At 41.0% G+C, this 19528-nt stretch overlaps 1 protein-coding gene across 7 annotated transcripts in view; it reads right to left on the minus strand.

Annotated features, from left to right (window-relative positions):
• SPEN (spen family transcriptional repressor) overlaps positions 1 to 19528 on the minus strand; it is a 148119-nt gene that overhangs the window by 95078 nt on the left and 33513 nt on the right. For 6 of the 7 annotated variants that reach the window (XM_089773083.1, XM_075906122.2, XM_089773082.1 and 3 more), the window contains exon 2: positions 4 to 324. The exons of the other annotated variant lie outside the window; for it this stretch is intronic. In XM_089773083.1, the coding sequence (XP_089629209.1) occupies positions 4 to 324 (321 nt within the window). The remainder of the gene's footprint in view (positions 1 to 3; positions 325 to 19528) is intronic. 7 annotated transcript variants of the gene reach the window in all.

Consider the following 19528-nt stretch of genomic DNA (forward strand, 5'->3'; position numbering starts at 1 on the left):
TACCCATCAAGTCTCCGCTCATAACGTCCTTCCCGTGCATGAAGTGATGGTGGGGGGCCATAAGTGGGGCCCCCCCCACCTCCTCTGAAACCAGAAACCTCTCTACTACGAGATGCTATGGAAACTGTATCATCCAATCCCCGAGCAGCACTCGGAATGGTTCCTGGTTCATTATAATCCGTCCGTAGGTCTCTATCTCCCATTTTGTTGACTGAGTTGTGCGCCTTCTGTGCACTTTTGATGTCCACAAAATCCACAAAAGCTGCCACTCCACCTTCTGACCCCCTTTTGGGGAGAATTTTGACACTTTCAACACGTCCATATCTGCAAAAAAGCAAAGGAAAGCAAATATATTACTGCTATCACAAAAGATTATATTGTAAAATACTGAAGTGTAAAAAATACATCTTCAATTTAGTCTTCTAAACAGTAAGCAAGCTAATTTCAAAATAAGGGTGGTTCCCCCCCCCCCCCAGCAGCTGTTTGAGAGGGAATATTACTAGTTATTTTCAGGCTTCTTTCCTTTTTGATTACAGCAGCATTTCTGGTTACACTACCCAGAGACTGATCTTAACAGAATATAGTCCCAAACAACACATCCTAAGAAATAAAAAAGCATTCACCTTTACAATGGAACTCCTAATTATTTAAATCTGATTTGACAATCTTGACAATTAACTTTACAAAACGGTCAAAATAATTACTATACAAAAGTAACAAAAATTGACACAGCTATTTTATTATTCTGATTTTAAAATATTAAAATTCCAATATTGATTTCTGATCTCAAACTTAATTATTTACAATAATGTTACAGTTCACTTTTAAACTGTGACCTTCAAATGCACCTTTGGACTATGCTACTGGAGTTCAACTTTAAACTCCCCACTATGAAACAAAAATGCTAGTTACTTTCAACAAAGCTGAATGTGACACGACTCTTAGTAAATGTTCTAATATTAAGTAACTGCAACACAGTATAAGTTGTAACCATGGCTTAAGGATAGCAAGGATTTAATCAATTATGAATATGAATTCAACTCTTCACTAAAAAAACCCTACAAAGACTTGTATAATTGATATAAATAAAAATAAAGAACAGGAAGATGAAGAGCATCTAGTGTTAAGTATATTTTTGAAACAGCTTAGAAACACTATTTATGCCAACCTCCACATTAAACTTTTGAAGAACATATTCACTCAGTCAAGAAGTTTCTAAAAAGACAATGGCATTTTACTGAATATGTTAATCAGTTACCCAAAAAAACTTCAAAATGTCAAAGGCAGAATTTGGGCATTCTTGACAAACTGGGCTGGAAGATGCAAGAGAAAGTGTAAGACTATTTCTAAATTGTAAAATCAAGGATATTACAAAAATCAGTATTAATCATTCATGAGGCTACAGTAAATTATAAAAAGGTAGAAATAGACGCAGTTAAGCAATATCAAAACTGTTCTCAACTTCTTGATCCATGAAAAAAGGTACAATCAATAGCCTAATATGGGTGAAGATTATTACAGGGGCTATGTTTGACTGCGTTATATGCACAACTTTTGTTAATAGTTTAAATAAAATTGCAAAAACTACTCAAGGAAAGGACTTTCCAATCATTCCAATACTACCTGAATCTAGATGTGAATTCTATCTTCCCCGGTTTCAGACAGTACCAAACATACTGTTCACTGTTGAGTATATAGTACATGTAGCTAACAAGAGTATCTTTAAAATTAAGTGAACAAGTTGCTTGTTGGGCATAAAAGCCTTGGGCAGCTCTGAGAATGAAGAGCATCAAGGAGGAGACTGAACTTAATGTGAAAATAGAGGTTATGGTGTCTGGAACTTAAACAAATACAGGCATTGCTATTTGCCTTAAATTAAAATAAATGCATGACAGTCTATGCCCCCATATTCATCCCTTTTACAAGACCATGGTAAGTTTTGTACAAAGTATGTTTTGTAGGGTATTATTTGAACACAATTTGCTGATCATTCTTTCTAGTAAAATATGTGTGGCAATAGATTTATACAATTCTACTTTATGACATTACTGAACACACTCTAAGTTTAGAACTCACCCAGAAGGTATGGTGACAAAAGTGCTGTAGATATGCAAAAGTCATCAAAAGTGAAAACTAGTCAAACTGCCTCCCACTGTGGATATTGCATGGCCACAATGCTAGCACCCTTGTCTACAGATAAGAGCAAAGTATTGTGGAAAAGCATCCCTCAGTGCAGTATTATGGGAAGGCAGAGCTAACCCTGTACTTCTTGGGATTCCTTCCTAGCTCCATGCTGAGGAATGTCCAAACAGCACAGCAGTCTCTCCAACCCTCCCCCTGTAGCAGCAGTCAGCCTGCTGCTGTGTTTCTAGTGCAGGGCAGAACAAGAGCATTCCAATGATTTATTCTTTGTTCCCCAAAAGGACCAGCTCACTTAGCTGTCAGATACTTCCCAGAGCTATGAAAGGGGAGGGGAGCATGCCTGCAGCAGAGATCACAAAACACTAATCACAGCCATTCCGGCAGGCATTATGGGATACTGATGGAAGCCAATTCCTTCCACAAAACAGGGTCCTCACTGGCTTTTTGTGGACAATAAAGGAAGGGGAAAAAAGACAAAGTCTTTCATAGGACCGGAAGTTTTTTGTCAACAAAACTGGATATTTTTCCCTTAACAAAAGTTGTATTGTACTGTGTATGTTCTCACTGTTTTGTTGGCAACAAAACTGGTCCCGTGCAGACAAAGTCTCAGAGGTAAATGACAAACTGATATCTCAGCCAGGTGTCAATGTATTCAAAGGGACCATCATCTAATTGCCATTTTTTAGCTGGAAAGAGGGTGAGAGCAAAAAATTTACACCTTGGCAAAGAAAAAGGTAAAGGATCCCATCCCCTTAATCTTTGTCTCCTGAATCACCATAGTAGAGGATTCCCAAGAGTAAGAATAAATTCTCTTTGTTCAAGTATAAGAATTGAGAATGGACATCTCAAGTTGTCTCTGTTTTTCTCTTTACCCACAGCATCAACAAGACCTGAAGAAAAAGAGGCAGCATTGGTCAAGGGGAGAGATCCTGACCAAAAGGAGTTCAATCAGTGGGGAGATACCTTCGCTTTGAAGTCACCTAGCTTGTTAAGTTGAATATTAGTTGCATTTTATTTTTCATTTTCCTATACAAATTCTGACTTTTAGGCCTCATTACTTGTAATCACTTAACATCTATCTGTGGGTAATACATTTGTTTTATCTAAACCACTGTGCTTGGACTGAAGTGGTTGGGAAACTTCATTTGAGATTACAGGATTTGTGCATATTATTTTCTGTTAGTAAAATGACAGCCTTTATATGAGCACATGTTGTACTGCCCAGTCTTCTCCTGAACAACACACATTTCTGGGAGGAAAATCTAGTACTGAGAATTTGCTGGTGTTGTTTTGCAGTGTAATTTACAGCTGGGAATAAGAGGCTATCCATGAGCAGACCAGGAATGGTTGCTCACAGTGAAGCAGTGTAAAGTGAACCCTAGGTTGAAGAACTATGGGGACACAGCTGTTCCAGCAATCCAGACTGCATCCTGAGGGTATCACAGATATGATCATCATTTAAAAGGCACTTTACAACACAGTCAGGTTATACCGAGATCACTGGAAGAATTACCCTGACATACATTTTCAAAATCCACAAATTTCACTCTGAGATATTCTGCATTTATGGAATATTTTCTGCATCTACTTCCAGACGGAAAGGCTTCTTGAAGTTTCCCATCAGCTCAGAAGAGATGGGAATAGACTGAACAGTTGTATTAGGACTTTCATTTGAAATAATATTTGCAGAGTTAGAGAACTCAAGGAAAAAAAGTGAGCAGAGGCAAAGTGAGATTATTTGGCCTCGTGATTGTTTATGGTAATCTAGAACTTGAGTCATACCAGTAAATATCATCGGATTCCCACCAGAATGTTTTTTAAAAACCTGATCCCCTATAAGACTAAAAAAGGAAGAGACTACACTGAGTAGGGAGTGTGTCTATGAATTTAACATTTAGTGCTTATTATCAATTTACACTTATTTTTTCAACATTTACAAATTGACAGTATTTTCTCTTGTTTTCAGCAAGAACTGAATCATGAATGCCTCACAAAAAAAATATATCCTAATGACCTTTGTGAGTGCAATTAAATACAGCCTAGCTAACAATGAAATAGTGCCACCTGCCAGTCACATTTCACACAAGTGCTTTTAAAATGCTGGGCTCACATACTATCCTCTAGAGATGTCAAAGTGTAGTCAACTATACAATTAACCAATAAGCCTAGGCTTATTGGTTAATCTTGTCTACTACACGCATTCCTCCCCGCTTGCTGCTCTATAACAGAGGCAGCTGGGCGGGGGGAGGAAGGAGAAGAAGGAGCCAGTGGAAGTGGGCTTAAAAGCTAGTTGTCTTCCTCCCCTCCCCCGCCAGCACTGGCTCCACGGTGTCACATGCGCTCCCCATCAGAGGTGGCGGCAGCACGAGAGTGGGGGAAGGGAAGGGAGGCAGCAGGGGAGCAGGCCCGTGCTCCAAACAGAGAGAGGCTGCTCCACGTTCCACAGAGCAGCGTTTGACCATAGGGAGCCAGTGACTACCATGGACAGAGGATGCTCTGTGGGAGTTGGAGCAGCCTTTTGGACCTCTGGTGGAGAGGGGCTGCTGCCATCCTACCCTGCTGGCAGCCGGTCTGCACAGGGAGCTGTTTTTTTAAACTGGCTCCCCTCACAGACCAGCTCCCGCCTGGCAGTCTATGCTGCTGCCTCTGCCCCCAGGGACTACAGAATAGTTGAGTAACCGATAAGAATTCATATGGTTACTCGACTGTTCAATTAGCCAATATCCAGCATCCCTACTATCCTGACAAACTTTTGAAAATTATGACACTTCCAAGTTTATAAAAACTCATTACAATCAGCCGCTGGTTTGTTTTTTTTAAAACCACCACAGTACAAACTGAGATCCATCAATCTAGCAACCAGCATGTTCACCTACACCTCTAAAATATGGGAGAGCAGGAAGTGCAGAATATGCAGGATATCAACAGAATTTAGATTTTCCTGCATCTAAGCAAAGAGCAATATTAGGTCTTCTATACCTCTATCCCAATTTATCTACGAACAAGTTTTATGTTAAAAGTTACATGTCCCCACAACAATTTGCTTGACACATTATTTTAATTTGTGTTTAAAAAAAAAAAAAACTAATTTTGAGAGCTGTGAAATACTGAATCAATTTTATTGAAACAAAAAAAAATATATTCAACCTTTTGTATCTTAGGTTACAAACTTTCAGGAGATTTAATGCAATACTTTTAAATATTCTGACTGATAACACAACTGATCTTCGATGAATGCCAGAAGGCCTTTCCCTTAAATGAGAGAAACCAATATCCTCAATGTACAAACACACAATTTGTCTTGTGGGCAGCTTAGGCAGACAAATGCATGAGTAACTTAAATATTACCCTGATATCTTACTTTTACAGCAGAAACACCCCTAAATAATCCAACTTTGAGACTATTAATTTTAATCTCTCCACCATCTAGATGCTGAAATGCACGTGAGGCTTTAGTTTACTGCACTAGATCCTTGACATGCACTGGAGATGATCTGCGATAATTGCCTTTCTTGGGGGGAGGGGGGGGAAGAGGAGGACACGACATGATGACAAAAACAAAAAAAAAAGAGAAAGCATGTGCACTAACTTAAATGTCCGAAGTCAGCTGCTGAAATAGGAAAATTTGCATTTTTCTTGCCCCAACATGCTCTGTGCCCTTTGATTACTACACACATCCTATAGTCCCTCATCATGAAGATTAATCTGTCTGGTGATCTGACCCAGCCCCACCCATTGGCTGCTCTCCGAGCTGTTCCAGTCTTGGCATTGCTGCTAGAAGGGGAACTGCATTGCTCCATACTATTTGATCTTAAAGGGAAAGGAGGGGAGATCTGCAACACCATATAAGATAGGTTACTGCAGCAGAACAATACATTACAAGGAAATGATACTTTCTAGGACTGGAGGAGAAGCAGCAGCACTAAAGGTACCCGCAGAATGCTGGGAGATACACTGCACAGAGTAACTGCAGAACAAACAAGGACTTTGTGTGGTGCAACCTTTGTCCACAATCGAAGGGCTGGGAAGAGGGGACAAGAGGACAACAAAAGCCATCACGACCTTCAGTAACATTGACACAGCAGCTTTGCTGAAACCTTCGCCTCATATGTATTTATACCTTTGCATCATCCCTCTCCAAGAAGGTTGCGTTTCACAATCACTGGCACACAGAAGAGAAAAGGAAGATAATTTGCTGTGCTCTAACTAACACTAAAGAAAAAGAGGTTTTTTAATGCCTTTTCCCATGTCTGCTTCATGCCGATTAATCATTAACTACCAATGTTCCAACAGGCAGAAAATGCAGCCTTTCAAAGACTCCCAGGAAGCTGAAACATCAAGAACTATTATTGTTTACTGATTATTATTTAAAGAAGAACGCAGAAGCCATATCCTCCCTCCTCAATCTGGAGAAGCAAGGCAGAATACAAAACAAAGATGGAAGAAACCTATTAGGTCACTAAGTCCCCCTCTGTCAGTGCAGGATTGCAACAAGGACTGTAAACAAAATGTCTGGTACCCTTTTTTTAATTGCTAAATCATCATTGTTCAGTCTGACTAAGCTACACTAAGCCATCTTTTCAAACGAGGAAGAGGAATTAATTATTTAAACTCTTGTATAATCATTGTAGAGTAGGCATCCTTCTAATAAAGAAACTGGAATGGCTGTACGGCAAAGGCGCAAATGTTTCTCTGTCCTCAATACCACTCTCCCCTCCCTTCCCTGTATGAGAGAGAGGTGCAAAACAATGGACTGTCTGGGAAACACTTCCCTCTACCAATCCAAAACCAGCTTCTCCTCTCCTCCCTATGGCCAATGTGTCACTGAGACAAAGCCTTAATGACTGGGGGAGGAAATAGAAAGAGACAGAGGAGAGACAGGGTAACAATTTGCCAGTCAACTCACAAACTTTCTTTAAGCAAACCAGTAACAAAGAAATTAAAAAGCTACTGCTATTTCTGGATCGTCAGGATACAATGAAATGTCAGCCATGCAAAGGTAACAATTAGCCACTTAGTTTCACTAGAAATTAGATATTTATCAACTATTCACTCAATATTTTAAAAAAACACAGGTTTATTTTAAAGGAGCCAGATGACAAAAAACCTTTAAACAATTATTTGAATTTTGTTTTCCTTTTACATAAAATAATTAGGCTCTCAAATCTTTTTATTACCAATGTTTCAGGCAAATTTAAGAAACAGGGTAAAGAATCTGTTTTTACTGGTACTTCAATTTTATTTTTATTTATACATATTATAGAAATAAAAAAGTATTGCCTCCCTTTTTCTTCTATTGGGGGCTCCTCTGGACATTAAGAACATAACGGCCGTACTGGGTCAGACCAAAGGTCCATCTTGCCCAGTATCCTGTCTGCCAACTGTGGCCAGCACCAGGTGCCCCAGAGAGGGTGGACCGAAGACAATGAACAAGTGATTTGTCTCCTGCCATCCCTCTCCAGTCTCTGACAAACAGAGGCCAAGGACACCATTTTATCCCCTGGCTAATAGCCTTTTATGGACCTAATCTCCATGAAATTATCTAGCTTCTCTTTAAACTCTATTATAGTCCAAGCCATTACAATGGACATTGTAAGTCCAACAGCGTCATATATAGATATCTTCCAACACTGCAAAATTATGTAATTTCAGAACCTGGTACAGAAAAGCCTCTTAACATTTTTTCTTCAACTTTATTATCAGTTAGCATAATAAAATCCTACTTACAGTAATAAACAAAAATCTAGTTTATCTTTTCCTTTTGTTTCTGTAACACCTGATGATGACAGTGACACATGACCAGGTTTGCTGTTACAGCAGGATACCTGCACATCTGAAATTTGACTGTAAGGTACAAAGCATTCTTGAGAAGGGCAGCTGTTCAACCTGTGCAATGCCCAAATTCTCCCTCTTTTTAAATTATTACATAGCTAAAAAGTCAGGGCTTCTATCCTTCATAGTTCTGCTCACACAGTCTGAAGCTTAGCGAGCCAATCATATTCTTTTCCCATTGCCTTTTTTTTTTTTTTTTTTTTTTTTTACACACACACACACACACAAAACTATAATACTGTGAACTGATATTATCCAGATGGCTGGGTCTGCCTGACCCATCATTTTATAACTTTAGCCTAGTACAAAATTAGATGTAAAAAACTAGTCTTCACTCTCTTTTTTATATTAAACAAAATTGAACTGGTCAATGGAACAGCAATGTAAACACACACATACTGGTATACTAAATTGTAACACTGGTTCGTAAAATCTTTCCTATGGGCCTTTTTATCCATCCTAGCATGGCTTTTTTTAATCCAGGTTCTGCTGATGAGTTCTAGAGTATTCTGCAATTCAGGACACCGTTTTCTAATACTAAATCCTTATGACTCTTTTTTGGAGGGGAGGGGGAGGCTACCAGAACAGTTCAACGAGGTCAGTTTAATGCTCATCACTTTAATGCTGCTTATATGCAGAAGAATAACAGAATTTCCAGATGAATCACTCCTGACAACAGCTACCATGAACAAATCCCAAACAGTGCTTAAAATGTTTAACTATGGTTTATGATTTAGAAGTTTAACATGGTGAATGGTACAAAACCATCTACAGCACCATTACATGAAATATACAAAAAATTGTCCTACACAAATCAGTAAAACTTTTCAGCACCTACTGCTGAAGGCCTAGGACATAAGGACTACAACATGAAAGGACTTAGGATATAATAGGGATGTGAAAGTATAACTGTGTAAACGACTAACCAATAAGACTGGGCTTATCAATTAACATTCACAATTGCACAAAGGCTTTAGCCCCACTCCTGGGGAGCCAGCTGCTAACCTGCATTACTGCCTCTTTATCAGAGGCAGCAGCACAAGGAGGCAGGCCGGGGACCTTTCGTGGAGAGCCAACTTAAAAGCTGGCTCTTTGTGCTACCAAGCTCCCAGGAGCCACCTGCTGCTCCGTGATGCTGCCTCTCGCACAGTGGCAGCAGCATAAGGTAGCAGGTGGGAGCAGCGCACACCAGCTCCCAGGGAGCCGGCTGCAGGTGCATGTAACTGCTGAGTTTTTCAGTAGTTACACGTTTACAAGATTATCCACATTTTAACAATTTTATTTTTTATTTAGATGTGTGTGTGTGTGTACACACACACACACACACACACACACACACACACACACGGCTCGCCAAGCAGCGGCGAGCCCTGCTCACCAGCCGCGCAGTTCTGCGCATGCGCAGATAGCTCTGTGCCGGCTCTTCCGGGTTGTAGTCTACTCACCACATGTGAGTAGATTATATTACTTGTCGAGCCCTGTATATATATGAATGATAGCAAGTCTCAGAGCAGGAGTCAACTTATTTAAATTCATTAAGGACCTGAAAACAGCAGTGTAAACATTACTTAGTTTGGAGTCCAAACTTGAAGAGCCTTCCCACTGACCAAGATTTTGAGCCTGGGCTTCAGACCCAGTAGGAACATCTTCTACATTGCTATTTTAGCTCCCTAGCAGTAGCCCTAATCAATACAAGCTCTGAGAATAGCTACTATGGATGGGGGCAGTGAGTCAATGTAGATGTGACGTGTGTCTGAAGAAGGTCTAGCACTAGAAGGCCCTGACCTTGATTAGGGCCTGTGGATATTATTATAATATAAATAAAAAAATACACCACAGAAAAAAAGTAATAACGTCTGACCTGATACTTGTGTATATTTATCTTCATCTAGATACATCATGGTGAACATTTATTTATTCTATGTGTCTCAAAGTATTTTTCCATTTGTAATTTTATTTCCTGCATCAACAGTTCCATTATGCCAAAAGTGGCATTTAAATTACAAGACCTTGCACATATTTATTGTCATCTTTCAGACTAGAGCGGCATCAGAAATACAAGTCTTGTGAATTCCATCCTGATTAGGTCCTGTGCTTCCCATGAAATCTGACAAAATATTTGGTAATGCACAAGAAAGAAAAGACAAGAGAGTTTATAACTAGATACAGAAAAAAGATTAAAGCAAATCTGAAACAGAAGTTTGAAAGAGGCATTGATAGAAATACTGAAAAAATATCGATTCTGAAAGAAAACTTTAAAAAATATTGATACAAAAAGCACCAAACAGAAGAAATCAAAGACTGAAAAATTATCAGTGATGTTAAAAAAAAAAAAAAAAAAAGTAGAAAAAGTTGAAATGCGAAAGAGAGAGACAGGAAAATTACATTTTAAAAATAGTTTTATAACCCTTTGAGGGCAGGGAAGAAGATAATATAAAAGTCTTTTAAGTATTTCCTTTCCACCCCAGAATTGGCTGCATATCAGTGTTGTGGAAGCAATATATATTGTAATAACATACATCCATGTGCAGTTACACTTCTTTCATCTCAAAGAATCCCGATGCCATGAAAATAAATATAATCAAAATCAGTTGTGCTACCCATGGCCAAAACTACACAGGATGCCTTTAAAACAGAGTAGCCTAGATAGCAAAACAAAAATATAACCTTGGTACCCATTCTATACAGGCTAACCAGGATTACCCTAGTGTAAAATTCAGAACAGTCAGGAAAAAAAAAAAAAAAAAAACCCCATGCCTTCAACTATAAATACCATTGTCTGCAAATGCTATGATTCACATTAATTTAAAAAAAAAAAAAAAAAAAAGACACACGCTCTCCACTTCTTAGAAAAGACGTAATAACTGATGCTGTAATGATATCTCCTGTTAAGGCTTCACTAGTTTGAATCTTTTCAAATTTATATCCTTGTCCATTTGCAAAGGACGTTTGAGACTGTACTATGTACATGAGAATTCATTGTGCAGAGTATCTAAACACTCAGAGGGAATTCACTATAACACTTAGGGTACGTCTAGACTACCGGGTTTTGTCGACAGAAGTTTTGTCGACAGTATCTGTCGACAAAACTTCTGTCGACAAAGAGCGTCCAGACACATTGAGTTCTGTCGACAAAGCAAGCTGCTTTGTCGACAGAACCCTGTAGTCTAGACGCAACCCTACAGGCAATAACACCTTCTGTCGACAGAAGGTGTTATGCCTCGTAAAATGAGGTATACCAGCGTGGACAAAACTGCTGAGTTCTGTCGACGTTATGTCGACAGAACTCAGCGGTAGTGTAGACGCTGGTATAATTTTGTTGACAAAACTCCACTTTTGTCGACAAAACTCAGTAGTCTAGACACACCCTAAGGCTATGTCTACACTGCACCCGTTTGGAGCAAGAAATATGCAAATGAGGCAAAGCGTGGAAGTGCCACAGCTCATTTGCATAATTAATGAGGCTCCGTTTTTTAACCAAAAAACTCTCCTAGACAAGAGCCATTTTTCCTGAAAAAATTTCGGAAGAATGGCTCTCATGCAAAAGCCTCTTGCAAAAAAAAAAACCAAAACAATAAACCCCACCCTCATTAATTATGCAAATGAGGTGTGGCAATATTCCACGCTTCACCACATTTGCATATCTCTTGCACCAAACAGGCACAATGTAGACATAGCCTCAGACACTAGAATAAACCAATAGAAAAATGGGAAACAAAGTAGTAATCTCTTTGTCACTTCTCTGATAACTGAAGGCTACCCAAGGCCTTAGTCCACATAAGCATCTGGGGATGCTAAAAATCAGTTAAATAGGTAACTGTGTAACCCCTGAAAATGTCAGTAGCTACATAGTTACACGCTGGAGGTTCTGACGTATAAATAAAGTTTAAATGAGCTTTATACTGCAGAGCCCACAAGGAAGCTTCCCTGAAAGTGGGGCCAGCAGCCCTTGCCCGCCTGGCTCTCAGAGAGGAGCCAGGCGGGCAAATCTGATACAAATCTCCGCTGGCCTGCCACAGCAAAGCTGCCTTCCCAGGTGTCAGCGTAACCAACACCATTACCCAATAAGAATAATCTTACATTGGATTATGCTCTAAAATCCTTACATAAATCTGCCCCACTGGTTCTTCTAGGTTTAATGGTTGAACTTCTTTCTAGAACTCCTTCCCTATTATGTCTCTATATGCAAAGTATTGCACAGTGCTCTACAAACATATAAAGATCTGTACTATTATGTAGTTTCTATTAAACTGAAGGAAAACACAGCCCTACAAAAATGCCGAGGTATTTTTGTATCAGAAAATTACGTAAGAGAAGGAAAAGTCTAAGAATTCTTGTTTTCTCCTCCAAGAATAAGCTTTTTCTTGGCCTCCAAATTAATCCTGCAGTGCATATTCATAATTGTTAACTTTACTCTAAAGAGCCTGAAAACTGTCTCATGTTATAAATACAAAGTTCAGATTATTAAATACAGAAGGACTGATTGCTGAGTTATGCAGGCATTAACTGCAAAAAACTTTAGTTAACACTTTCCAGCCAGATGTGTTATATTTCTTTGCACCACACAAATACCAATTCTCCAATTTTCAGAGAACCCCAAATTAAGGTGGTTGGTTTTAGCTCTACAACTCCTTTAATGTTAATGGCTGGCGAGTAGTTACAGTAAAATCCCATCAGCTATTTTGAAAACTGAATGAAATATGCTTATCTGGTTTCTAATCACTGGAAATCCAAAATTTTCCATTTTAAATATCAGGTCTAAAATTTGTTTTTTCCTTTACTTCAAACTGAACCACAGGGTTAAAAATACTCCCATGGCATTTTCATTCATAAGGAAAAAGAACCCAACAAATTAATCAGAACTCTAATCCCTATTCTAACAATTCAATTCACTACATCCACTAAAAGTACATTTCAACCCAAGTTTCAATAAAAATTCTAAAGAAGTTACCTGCTGAACTCAGGTGCTAATCAGGGACCATTATAATTTGTTAAATTCTCTCTCAAAAGCTGATTTACAAATAGAGAAAGTTAATATGGCTGCTGAAGCCAGTAAGCAGCTAAACTTAAAAGTCAAAAACAGTATCTACTGTAAACATTTGGATCCAAATCTTCAATACTTACTACATGTCTGATCTGAAGTCTACTGAAGTCAATATCTGTGAATCAATAACCTTTGGATCAAGTTTTATATTGGTTCTTGTCACCATAGAAATACTAGCGACTACTTGTAGAATACATTTCTCACTGCTGTCCCCCTCCAATCTACTTTGTGATGAAAAATACCCTTAATAAACCATCTCTGCTTACTACAATTATCAAATGATACCCTTTGATATTCTTGAGCTGACCTACTGTACAAGGTTTTATTTTCTTTTGAAATTTAACAAACTACTATAGCAGGGCTACTCAACATGCAGCCCATGGGCCACATATGGCCAGCAGCCCATTTATTTGTAGCCCACGGGTAGGATCCTCCGAACATGGCCTCCACTGGGAACACACTCCACTCATGAACACACTCCTGGTAAGGAGTTTCCCAGGTGGGGTGAGCACTGAAAGATGCAAGAGGATGGGCTGGTTTCTAGCCCCCAGGGAGGAGGTGCTGGGAGCACTGGGGCATTGTGGGTTGGCTGGCTGTTTAGCCTTGTAGGCAGAGCTTGAGAGGTGCTGACTGCTTACACTAGCCACATCTGGGTCTGGCACCATGGCTTAATCTTTGTATTCATGCCCATCAGTGTGAATATTTTTGCACACAGTAATTCCTCATTTAACACGTGCCTGCTTAACACGTTTTCGCGATAGCACGATATTTTTTTTTTTAGAGAACATTTTTTGAATTACACGACTGTCCCCGGAATAACACAATTTCCCCAGCCGGCCCGTTGCGGATAGCTGCACGGGGCTTCCCCGCTTCCCTGCAAAGCGGCGGAGGGTTCGCCACTCACCATGCCGTTCTCCACTGACTCTCCCACACTGGACGCCTTGCCCCCTTCTCCTCCAACCCCACTTGCAGGCCAGCAGCTGTGCGAGGCTTCCCCCGCCTCCCTGCAAAGCGGCGGAGGGTTTGCCGCTCACCACACCATTCCCCACTGACCTCCCCTCGCCGGACGCAGTCCCCTTTCTCCCCCAACCTTATGTCCCAGTCCCAACAGACACTGCTTGAAACGCAACCTCCACCTTTTCCATTATTTTCAATGGGAAAATTGACCCCGCATAATACTTTTTCACTTAACACGATCATTTTCTGAAACATATAGTGTTAAATGAGGAATTACTGTATATATTTGCATGTATATACAACCACACAAACTGCGGCCCTAGGCATGTGCTGTATCATTGTGGCTCCTGGGGCTTCCAAAGTTGAGTAGCCCTGTACTATAGGATTGAAATGAGACACACATTCTTGTCAATTAAATATAGATGTTAAGAAGCAAGCAATCAGTAAAGCCAGTTTATACCACTGACCCAAATACTGTGTATCTTTTACTACACCAAGTTCAAAGTGGAGCAGATTTCTGGACCAACACCTTAAAGAGAAACTTGGGATTGTAAAATTAAAGCACTAAATTTAAAGTAAAGGTAAAAAAGAGGCCATCAGTAATTTATGGAATACTTGATGACAGGCTCTGTAGATCAGACTGGTCTCATGATGCTGGCTTTCCATGTTTCTAAGCTGGTTTATCACATTAAAAACAGCTAAAAATATCAAATGCTTTTCTAGTATTACTTTTCCCTGTAAACAGCTGTAGAATTGTGACTGAGAGGGGAGATGGTCTGCATGATTATGATTGAGAGAGTTCTCTTTAGATCCGATTACACTATGCAAAATTGTGAGAAGTTCATTAGTTTCATCTTCATCACAATGAAAAAATTAAAGCGACTCACATCACGAGAACACTAACATTCTGATTTTCTATAGAAATAGACAAGTATGAAGGCAATAATTCAGAAAAGTTCCTTAATTACCCCACTCCTACTGTTTTCTAGTAACAGTGCTTCTAGACAGCAATATTGCTTCCAGCTCTGCTTCTCCAAAATGTATTTACAAGTGTTTTTATTCCAGCCCACAGAATGAATAAACTTTACTGATTTTTTAAAATAAAATTTTTCCTGCGGCATGTCAGATTGTGTCCTGCCTGACTCCTCCCTCCCTCCCCTTTCCCCAGTGCTCGACTGCTGCTCAGGGCCTGAGGAGGCCCCAGAGTGGGCTGAAGCCAGGAGCAGTGCAGCCTCTCTCCTCCCCCCCCCCACCCACCTTGTCAGTGGAAACACTTGTGCCCCGTCTACACTTGCACATTGCCAGTAGAGGTGCACTGACGGAAGATTTTAAATAGCATAGATGAAGTCAGTGATACTTCTTGCACATGGCTATGAAAGAACAATGTGCTAAATACTTTTGTTACCCTACATATTAAATCTGTCCTGAATTTAGTTTTCGTTTTTGCTTTGCAATTCTCATTTAACACATCAGTTCAGAACATGTATTCAGAAATCTGCAGACAGCACATGAAGGATTTTAGTTTTTCTTCTGTTGCAAAGCCACCATCTTAAGGCAGTGGGAAGCTTTTAGAACTATGATTATGCATAAAGGTAGTAAAATGATTAACTATGTGGGCAGAATGGTGAATGTTTTGACACTGGTCTATTAATTTACATGGTGATATGCAGAAAGGAAGATAGTTCTTTAAAAATGAGGACATGGCCTTGCTATGTCATAAGAAAAGCATCTGTTTTGAGGGAAAAATCCGCAGCAGAGAGAATACACATCTGGACAAATAGGAATGGGCTTCTATACTCACTGCTCTCCATTATACATGTGTGAAATAGGCTAATCAAAGTTCTACAAACTTAAGTATTACTTAAGTGTATGGAGTCAAGGTTTACTCTTGTGATACTGAAGTTCCAGGATCGCTCTTTTTTAAAAGAAAGGTGTGACACATACAAGTTAATCAATAATTAGTATATCTGTAGAACAGACACTCTAAATGAGTGGTCAAGAGCAACAAGTTCGACTCCATTCTTTCACTACATGACTTTCGGAAAGTTAGTTAATGTCTATGTATTGAAACTTCTCAACTGTAAGAGATAGACACTACTTATTTAGCTTTGCAAAATGCTTTGAGACTTCCATATAAAAACATTATAAAAATTCAAAGTAGGATTTTTAATCAAAAAAAGTTAGCTAAGATTCAGTGTCTATGAGCCTGAGCAACATCCCCATAAAGGGGAAAAAATGTCTTTCCTGAACTCCAAGCACCAGCATACTGAGCAGCTTATTTTTATTATTATACTCTTGCCCCATGAGTAGATCTCCCAATGCCCTAGACAGTCATGATTGGTCCCAGGCTTCTACCCCTACAACCACTAAGAGGAGAGAGTCCCTGAAAAACCTATAGTATTAAAAAAGGCTGAGGCCAGGTCTACACTGCTGACATCAGTATAACTATTTCATGCCCTTGAAGGATAAAAATCCACACCTGATCAATGTAGTTAAACCAGGCTAACCTCTTCCCACCCCAGAAAAGAGCACAATGTCGACAGAAGAGCTCTGAGGCTCTGCTGCTCCCCTACCCCCAAGCCAATTAGGGCCTGGGGGCAGGGGAACACGCAAAGCCTCTTCCTGCCCTACCAGGAGCACGTGGCGCTTTGAAGCACCGTGCACTGCTCACAGGATTGGGGGAGAAGAGCGGAGGCAGTTTTGCACGCTCCCCCACGCCCAGGCCAATCAGGGCCTGGGGGTAGGGGGGGCTGCGTAAAGCTTCCTTCACCCAACCCCGGGCCTGTGAGTAGCCTGCGGCACTTCAAAGTGCCACATGTTCCTCACAGGGCGGGAGGAGGCTTTCCGTGCTCCCCTGCGCCCACGCCCTGATTGGTCTGGGGGTGGGGGAGTATGCCAAGCCTCTTCCAGGGCATGGATACTAATTGGGAAGGGGGGGCAAAGGGGCTGCCCCCCCAGACCATTCATGGTCTGGGGCTGGGGCAACCCTATCCCTTCCTGTTTAGGCCCCACCCCTTCTGGGGTGGCCCAGGGCTACTTAATTTTGCCCAAACTTCCTCTCAGACCTCACACCATCTCCTGCATCCAATCCTTTACCCCATGCATCCTTCTGCTCCAAACTTCCATCTTAGACCGTGCACGTCCTCCAATGAAAAATGCAGCTTTCCAAAATCCTGTAGTGCTCCCCACCCACCAAAAATTATTGCCCACCCCATGATAGAGCTATTACTGAATAATGCCAATTCTCGTGTTTCAGAATTTTTAATGAATACACAACAAAATCAGAACTTTGACACTGCAGTCATAAAAAAACCCCAGAGTTTTGACTGTGATTACTATTTTAAGTCCCCCAAAAAAGGTTATGTGCACAAAACACCTTCTAAATGAAAATCTCCCATAATTTGTTTATTTTCTGTAGCATATTCTAAGATGTGTCTCAAATACAGCTGGTCCCCAACTTACAAACGAGTTATGGACCAAACAGTTGGTCGTAACTCAAAGTGTTCATAAGTTGGACCCCATTCATTTACATGCTACCGTGCTGTCCGTAAGCGCGGATCACGTTCATAACTCAGGGACCGCCTTTACGAATGCTTAATGGGAGGTTTGCTCGTAAGTACGAACGGTCGTAAATCGACTGGCTGTACGTTTAAAAGCATCATAATTAGAGATACAAGCGTATAGATGTTTAAACAATTAACCGATAAACCTGGTCTTATCAGTTAATCCAAAGAACTACATGCAAAACCCCCTTGCTGCCTCAGAGTGGGAGGAGGCGGGAGCCAGCTTTTAAGCTGGCTCCCCACAAAGGCTGGCTCCCATGGAGCTGCCTCGTTCTCTCATTCCCCCACTGCCTCCCACAGAGGCAGCTAGTGCTCAGGGGGGTGCCAGAATAGCCTCTATCCACAGAGAGCTCGGGGACCCAGAGGACAAGGGTTGCTGCTTCCACACACACACACGCTGCTGCCTATTAAAGGCAGCAGTGCAGCGTAGCAGGGGGCTCTCCAGGAGTAGGGTTGGGAACCAGGAGTGCACTGGCTTCTGGCCCCACTCCTGGGGACAATTTTAGTAACTGTGCAACTGTTAAAAATGGTTGCAGCTACACAATTACTAAAAATCACGTTATCTGACATCCCTAATTATAATGTTGTTTTTATTGCCCCACTGTAAAGCACTCGTGTGGACAGCGCAACAGGTCCCAGCACTATCAGCTACTACCATCCTGGAGGGGGTTTCCGACAGTTCTGAGATCATGCCATGGCAACGCTTTAAACTTTAACAGGTCGACAAAGGCCAAGAAAGGAACACAGTTGTAATTTCCCCACCCACCCACGCCCCACAGTATTTCAAGTATGCTTTGTGCTTAGGCTTTAGTAACCTTAGTGATTGTTCCTTCATCACTAAGTTTTTAGCAAACATTACAAAACTTGTTTAGACTAAAAACTAAAGTTTAGTGTAAAAAATTCAAAACAGGCGGGATATCTGTACTGATATCAGACTTGAAGAAATCCAAACAGATAGGAAATCAACTTCTCAGTTATCTTTTTTACCAGCCCAAACAAGCGAGTATTCTAATTCTCAGAGAGAGATATTACATCAAAATGGCAGCCTTTGGGCACTTACCAACCAAACTCAGAACAAACAATCAGCAGCAATTTGCCTCCCAGCAAAAAAGAATCAGAACCCAACTTGGATTTCAAGGGATTATCCTAGTGCATCTGCATGCGCGTCAGGTGAAAGGCCAGCAGGGGAAGCCAAGCCCCAGCCCCCCCCCCTCCATCCAAGGCCACATCCACTCACAGCCCGATCCTTCCGGGCCATGTGGAGAGCCGTAGCTTCCATGCTGCGGCCTCAGCCAGGCTCTTCTTGGTGGCCGGGAAAAGCCGGGTTGCCATGCAGCAGCCAGATGCTTCCCCAGCAGCCAGGCAGAGCCAGGCTGCCGTGCCGCAGCTCATTGCTCCCAGGTGGATGGGCTGCTGAGCTGGACTGCATTCCCCGGCAGCCAACTGGAGTGAGACTGTTGCACCGCAGCCCCAGCTTTCAGAAGTTGGCAGTTTAGGCAGTTTTGGGAATGCTCTGCCATCCCTTGCCTACATTACCAACTGCCCATGTGCATCTACTTGTAGTAACTCAAGTTCTTACAAGTAATGACATACACTCCCTATTATTTCAAGAGGAGCCCATTTGGTCCTCCTGATGTAATCCCAACTCTATCCTATTAACAGGAAAAAACAGTGACTTGTCTCCCAATCCTTGTTGCAATTGATTGTAATGAGAAGCAGTGGGGACCTTCAAAGTCACTAAGTAATTCTTCTTTCCTGTATCTTCAGTTCCTGTGCTAGTATCTTCGTCCCTGTATCTCCCTCCCCATTCCCTCATTGTAAAGAGAGACTATATTTGTACAGACAATGCCACTATACACAACTGCCATAGGAAAGATTTCACCTTGACCCACTTGAGAGGCGACCCGTTCCTATTATCTCTGTAAACTGGTGTTTATATATGAAAAGTTATCAATAGACTGCCTCGTAACCAAGAGAGTTTGGCAGCCTC

This window comes from Pelodiscus sinensis, chromosome 24 (assembly GCF_052426305.1).
Source record: "Pelodiscus sinensis isolate ZL-2025 chromosome 24, ASM5242630v1, whole genome shotgun sequence".
Lineage (NCBI taxonomy): Eukaryota > Metazoa > Chordata > Testudines > Trionychidae > Pelodiscus > Pelodiscus sinensis.